The sequence below is a fragment of the Ctenocephalides felis genome, unplaced genomic scaffold, assembly GCF_003426905.1.
Source record: "Ctenocephalides felis isolate EL2017-DRISC unplaced genomic scaffold, ASM342690v1 CF-g0.4_SCAFFOLD_01604, whole genome shotgun sequence".
Classification (NCBI taxonomy): Eukaryota; Metazoa; Arthropoda; class Insecta; order Siphonaptera; family Pulicidae; genus Ctenocephalides; species Ctenocephalides felis.
The window spans coordinates 42,352,752-42,359,900 of NW_020537758.1; the positions used below are offsets into that span (position 1 = coordinate 42,352,752).

General features: G+C 26.7%; 1 protein-coding gene across 1 annotated transcript; it reads right to left on the reverse strand.

Annotated features, from left to right (window-relative positions):
• Nucleotides 1–4,008: 4,008 nt before the first annotated feature.
• LOC113373794 (achaete-scute complex protein T8-like) lies at nt 4,009–4,824 on the reverse strand. The gene has a single exon (XM_026614069.1). The coding sequence runs from the start codon at nt 4,822–4,824 to the stop codon at nt 4,009–4,011; it is 816 nt and encodes a 271-aa protein (XP_026469854.1).
• Between the last annotated feature and the right edge of the window lie 2,325 nt (nt 4,825–7,149).

Below are 7,149 nucleotides of genomic sequence, written 5' to 3' on the forward strand. Positions count from 1 at the left end.
AAAAATAATAATAAATTCATCACTGCAATCTGAGTTTTCAAACTGTGTATGTGTATTGCCGACTCGGCTCAGCCTAGTGTGACACATCGACGTTGTCGGCCAAATAAAGCAATCGTTTATATATATTATATACGACTTAATGAATGGAACCCATGTATAAAAATTATTAGTCGTCCACGTGCATTATCCTCATATCTAATTCGTTGTCAATGATTCCGGTATTACAAATTTCAAATATCGAATACCGGTATTCAGATTTTAGTACTGTATTGAAAGCCCTAATTGCAGTTCAATATATGAGAAGTAAACAATCATTCTAATGCAATCCTTGCTATAAAAAATATTGATTAATCATTGTTCTTTTGATTATGCAAATTGGATTTCAACAAATCGCTCAGCTAGAAAACCTAATTAGCTCTTGTCACAACCATACTTTTTCTATTTATTTTACAAAAAACCATCGTTAAACCTCCTGTTTAGACAACCTTCAACATTTCGACATGTCACTCATTCAACCGTGAGAATAACGTGTTCTACCCTTATTTATACTCTTATTGGTGAATATATGTATATTGTTATTTTTCACACACATGTGATCAAATGCCGAAAGAACGTTATCAACCTGCCGCGTAACAGAAATAATGACGGGAACCTGTTGGCGCAGTAATTATTAGCAAATGTTATTCTTTGCTTCATGTCAATGGAATATCAGGAGAAAATTGGAATGGGTTAATACAGAAAATTGTGATGTTTGCTGTAGTGTCTTAATTAAAATTTCCAGAACTATAAACAAATATAAAATTCATTTCAGTCCATAAACGTTCCAAGTTCGATACATGCTTCGAGCAATCTGATCCTGATGTCAAGTTGCAGTGACATCGGTTTTCGCTTGGATATGTAGATATAAACATGTTTCCAAGTGAAAATAGCCTTTACCAAACTTTGTTGCATCATTATCAGTATTACAAAAATACTGATATAACAACTATTCGGATTGTCTTTAATTTAAATTTAATATTCCGATAGAAATAAATCATATAAGAAAAGCCTATATATAAGAAATCATTCCAATCATGTTTCTGATATATTTAATTCCTTTTCCTAATTAATTACTACTTCAGAATCCACTATTATTACTAAAAATCTAATTGATATTATAGTTATTACTTTTTATTTTTACATTTAATTTAAATATTTATTTTCAAAATATATATTCTGTTGCAGTTAAAGTTATAATAACCACCAGTTAAAGAAAAATGATAAAAACAGTTTAAAATTCCTTTGCAAACATACCACTATACCAGTACCAATTATGAAATCTGAATGAAGATAAATGATTTTATGAAATATATTTTATTTTAATAACACCATTGCATTTAGTGGAACATTTTCTTGTTTATTTAATTCTTTTTCTTTTTATGACCGAGAGATTTGCTCTTAATAAATAACCTCTGTAGAGCGAAATAATAAGCTCTGTATAATTATAGGGAATTATTTATATATGAAATATCTAAAATAAATTGAATTTAAATAGTTTAATTAATTAAACTAGTTTTCGATCAAAATTGATTTTTTTACTACTCATAGATTAAGATAGCAAAGTTTTAGTAATTTGAAATAATGCTTTAATATAAAGCTAGGTAGGTTGCCATTAGCAATAAAATTACAATAATAGAATATATATATATATATATATATATATATATATTAACACTTGCAATTCATTCTTATAAAAGTAGCACAAGGCTTACACAAATTTATTATCTCCGAATCGGTCATAATTTCCATATTTTAATTTGTATTGATTGTGATCGCTTCTCAATTAATTCTGGAAGAGCAACTCAATTTAATCAAGTTTTAATATTTTCTCATATCGCTCATATCTCCATTTAATGTGCCAACAAATTTATTAAGAGTAGAATTCGACACTGATTATATTAAAATACATCAATTGAGATTTATGTTAGGTTATTTCTTGCGAATAATTAAGGTGTCTTTACAAGAGTCATAAATTTCACGCCAATTTAAAGTAATTGACGATTTTTAATTATGATATAGCAAACGAAGGTCTTCTGAATTTTAGGCATTTAAGTAAAACATGTTCTTGTAAGATCATCTAAATCAATCATCATCGAATCAATCAATACAGTACTTTTTGCTAATTATTAGTTATTAAACATTATTTTACATTATTATTATAAGTCAATAGCTTGATTTGATTCTGCAAATCTGAAATTATTTCAAAATCTTCATACAATACCAAACTTCTCAAATTTCAGATGAAAAATTCCATATAAAAATAAATTTGCATAATATTTATTAATAATATAAATCAATTTATTTGATCAAATAGAATATATTTCACTATAAATAAATATGTACAAATAATTTATTATAAATTTCGATTACCAAACTACTTAACAATATATACAATTGCACAGTCTTCGCTTATCACTATTTTATAGACAAACATCGTGATCTATTAAAAATTAGTATACTTAATCAATCATAAATTTAAATGGCATCAAAAATTTAATCCAAAAAAATAATATGAAATAAAATAATAAGTTTGAATATTCTGGGTTGTTTAAATTATTTACTTAGAACTATTGTTACTTCTAGAAGATTTTGAAACTATAGAAAACATAAAGAAACAGATTTTTTGAGAAGTAGACAAAAATGTTGGATACAGTAAATTAATATAGTCTTGTTTTCAGATATTTTATACTATTATATATGCAAAACTTGTTGACCTTGTTCATTTCCAACAATATTCATAAACATCCCAGGAACATATTTTCAGAACTTAAATACTTATCAGTAATTTGGTATCGCTATTTTAAAATCTAGGTATATTAAAAAGTCTTATACCAAACTATGATTACATACTTAAAATTAGCTCTAGTAAAATAATAATAATATTAATCTACATATACATTTTCTTCTTGGTCTGTTCTTTTGTATCGTAATTTAACGCCTCGTAATTTTTTTCTATCAATCATATTTCATGATTTAATTAAATATCATGTAATTGATGTAATTGATAATTATTAGATTTTAAGGCACATATGTGTTGCAAAACAAAAGAACAAAGCTTAGGCAATTTACCCAATAAAATAAAATCATACATAAAAATAAATAATATAATTAATTTTTCAAATAAATACCTTCACCACAATAAATAAATAAATAAATACTTTCCAATGTTTACTTTTTCTTCATAATTCAAAATTCGAAAGTGTTCAAGCGTATTTCATACATATTTGATTTTCTAAAAGTTCTATAATTATATGTGCTTAACTGTTTATTTAGAAACAGAATTATTATTAAAAAATAATAATCTTAATAAAACATTAATAAATAAATCAGTACACATAAGGCAGTGCAGTTAAACTGGCAGTAACACAATTCTAAGACGAAGATATAAATAAAATATTTTGCTTGAATATATTTTTCGATTCAAATCAAATCTACAAAACAATAATATAATAATTTGAAAAAATAAACTTTAAGGTTTCAAATTTTTAATTTATTTTATAATTTTAGAAGCATTCAATTTTTCTGTCAGCTTAAACGAGCAAAATATTCATCATATCTTCATCTACTAGAATCTCAATATTATCTATAATTATAATTATTTTTATATTAATTTACAAATTTACAACCGACACTTTTGGTCCTTTGTGTCAACTTAACCAAAATGTTATATATGGCATAGAAAGTTTAATTTATTAAATTCAATGTTAACGACTATTAAATTCATTTGATTACTTCTATTAAAATAAATTTTTTAAAATTAAATTTTGAAGAACTATTCACAACACTTATAACTTTTGAAATGGTAACTCACATATAAATTAAAATCAAGCACGGATATTTTTTAAATATTAAATAAGCCTCTACATAAAAATATAATTAAATGAATAATGAAAATATAAAAAAAATTGAATACTGAAATATATTTAGTTGTTGGAATATTGTCATCAAATTTAATTTTAAAAAACTTCTTCATGTACTCACAACACCTGACATTTTCTGTTGAAGTTCCCACCAAGCCATTACGTCAATTACTCCTTCGCCAGTTTGGCTATCCATGACATTTTCATCGTCAACTTCTCGTTTGACACTCAAAAGACTGCCATAAACTCTTGCTACTTCTTGTTGGTAATCCAAAAACTGATCATCACTTTGCATCAACTCATCATCATTTAGAGGTATCTGATTTTCTTGATCTTCGTCAAATAATGGTGGAAGAACCCTGAAGGTCTCATATTGTTGTGGTGTAGATGCGTCTGATAGTGACAACGAAATTTGGTCATCAGGAAGGGAAAACGAAGTGGTGTTTTGGGAGGTTATAGACTCCGTTCCGTCTGTAAGAGCTAGTAAATCTTCTAGAGCTCTGATGTATTCAACGGCCATTCGTAAAGTATCTACTTTACTAAGTTTTTTAGACCCTGTACCTGATTTGTGACCAGATGCTGATTCAAAAGCAGCAGCTACTTCACAAGGAATATGTTGGCGCAACATTGCAAATCCGTTATTCACTTGTTTAACTCTGTTACGTTCCCTGGCATTTCTTCTTGCAACAGCATTAGGAAGAGCTGAAGAGGACTTATTATCCCTCAACTTGGACTTCTTCCTAGCCCTGAGCAAATCTGGTTGATTTTCACTGTTTTCATTATCAAATTTCTGTGGTTTTCGTACTATCAAAATGTCATGTTTGGCAAGGGGTTTAGGATCTATAGTGGTCAAATTCTGATTGTTATTATTGGTCAACACTAATTTCACATGAGGTGCATAAGTCACAACACCTATTGTAGCCATGGCTAACTCACGTCAATTTTTAATTAATCCTTTCACTGAGTTACCTTGAACTGGACACGTCTACCCTTAACGAGAGCGGTAAGTGAACTAAGGTTTGCGAAAAATAGTACGTGCGCGCGCGACAAAACAGGGAAAACCCCGCCTATTTTGATATATAAGGGTATTGAAAATCGCGCAGTAGTGGGGCGAGTTTGAAAATATATTGAATTATATATCGGCGATATGTTCGTTGGTACCTCTATAGTTGTGTACGTGCATTTCGGTTTGATTACCTTCACATACGCGGGGTACCTTTAGGGGTCTGTCGGGAAGCAGGGAATGTCAAGAAAAAATAAAGAGCTGGTTTAAAGAAAAACTTACGTTTTATTGAAGGTTCATTACACTCCATAAAGAAAAAGAAAATGGCAAATAATAAATTAGTTATTTTTCTTACTTTTTTATAAAAGCATAAAGCTGTGACCAGTTACTAAATATAAGAAATAATTTTGCAATTAATAATTATGAATAAAGCTGAAAAGTTTTTTTTATTATTATTACATAAGCAAATATTAATTTAAATATATTTTTTACAACTGTTATTTAAATTTTTCCAGATTTTTGCAAAGCAGATTTAATAATTTTCTTTGTTTAGTCTTAGTTTAGTTTAATATAAATACAATACCATAATTAAATTTACTAACTAATTACTTTTAGTACAACCAATTTAAATAAGCTATTTGTAGTAATAAGCAAGAAGAAAATTTTCTAGGACTAAAAAGATAATAGTTTTAGATTAATAATTTTAAAGCAAGTCATTATAGAGATTAAGTTATAATTAGTAATATATTTAAGTAAGCAACGTTTTATTACCCTCACCATACTTAATAATTTACATTATATGACATAAAATAATAATTGAATGAAATTCTTCCTATAACAAAGAAAATGAAGCATGAAAAGCAGATGCATAATTCGAACAAATGAATGTACTGTAATATTATTCAGTTACTATTACATATGAAACGCTAGACTTCTCTCTAAATTATTATTTTTTCTTCTAATCTAACTTTTTTCTCTCTCTTTTTCATATAAAAATAGCTTATAAAATTTCATTGTATCTTGATTGCTATTATTAAAATATAAAAAAAATAATTTAAAAAAATGATTAACCCACAAACTGTGACAAAGTAATTTTTACAAATTACTGTTATGCAATGGCAGTAAAAATAAATTATAGATAGTATTTAAATATTCAAACATTAAATACATACTTTTTCCTCAGGACCGTAAAGAGTTTTATCGAATTTTGAATAGACCAGTAAGTACTACAATCATAGATCCTACCTAATGAAATTAAAATAATGTAAGTATTTTAATTCGTAATAATTGAAATGCAAAACTATTAATTGTTTGTGCTCATTTACACTAAGATAATATCGTAATTTTTGATAATCTCGTGAAATCAACGTTATATTTTTAATTCATAATAGTCCAGTCATTATAGTAAGTTCACCTCAGAATTCGAGATACCCAGCTGTAAGTTTGTAAATACTGTATATTGACACCTAAGTTGTCTAAAACCTACATATGTTGCGTACACCCTACCACGCAAATTCCGAGATTCTTACCTAATTTAAGCTCAAATGACTGGACTATAAGAGTAATAGAGTTAAATATTTTAGCACTTTTACAAATATGAGTAATTATAAATAAAGAATATTTTTATAAATATTTATATTAGTATATATATTCATATACCACGGATATCTCAAAATTAAATAAAATTAGATTTCTTTTAACAATATTTGATTAGAGGGCAAAGATGTATAACCAGCCATCACCTTGATTCTTACGACTTCGCTATGGGTGGTTGGGATAAAGAGAACCTACTGAACCTTACTCTAGCAAAGGTGTCAAGATAAAATATAGTAAATAAAAAAATTAAACTAAGTTTAAAAAAAGGCTATTTTACAAGATAAATTGATATACCGGCTCTTCTGGTGGATATCTTTGACCAAATACTAGATCAATGTAATATACTGTGTTATCTTTGTAAAAAAATCTCATAAAATGTATATCTTTTATTCTATCTATTTTTTACTGAAAGAAAAATTGGATCGTTGTGACCCGCTCTATCCTATGTCATTTTTTTATATTAAAATTTAATATGTATTTTTATTATTATTTAAAATGTATGTATACACTGTTTTATTAAATTTTTATTTATTATTTTATTTAATTTTAATAATAAATTAATTGAAATGTTACTGTTACACATTTCTTATTATGGTAAATCAGAATTATGTAGACATTATCATAGGTTTTAATTTCAAATTACTGTTAATT

Excerpts from the sequence above, each read along its gene's own strand:
- LOC113373794 (XM_026614069.1), bottom strand. The coding sequence starts at position 4,824 with ATGGCTACAATAGGTGTTGTGACTTATGCACCTCATGTGAAATTAGTG.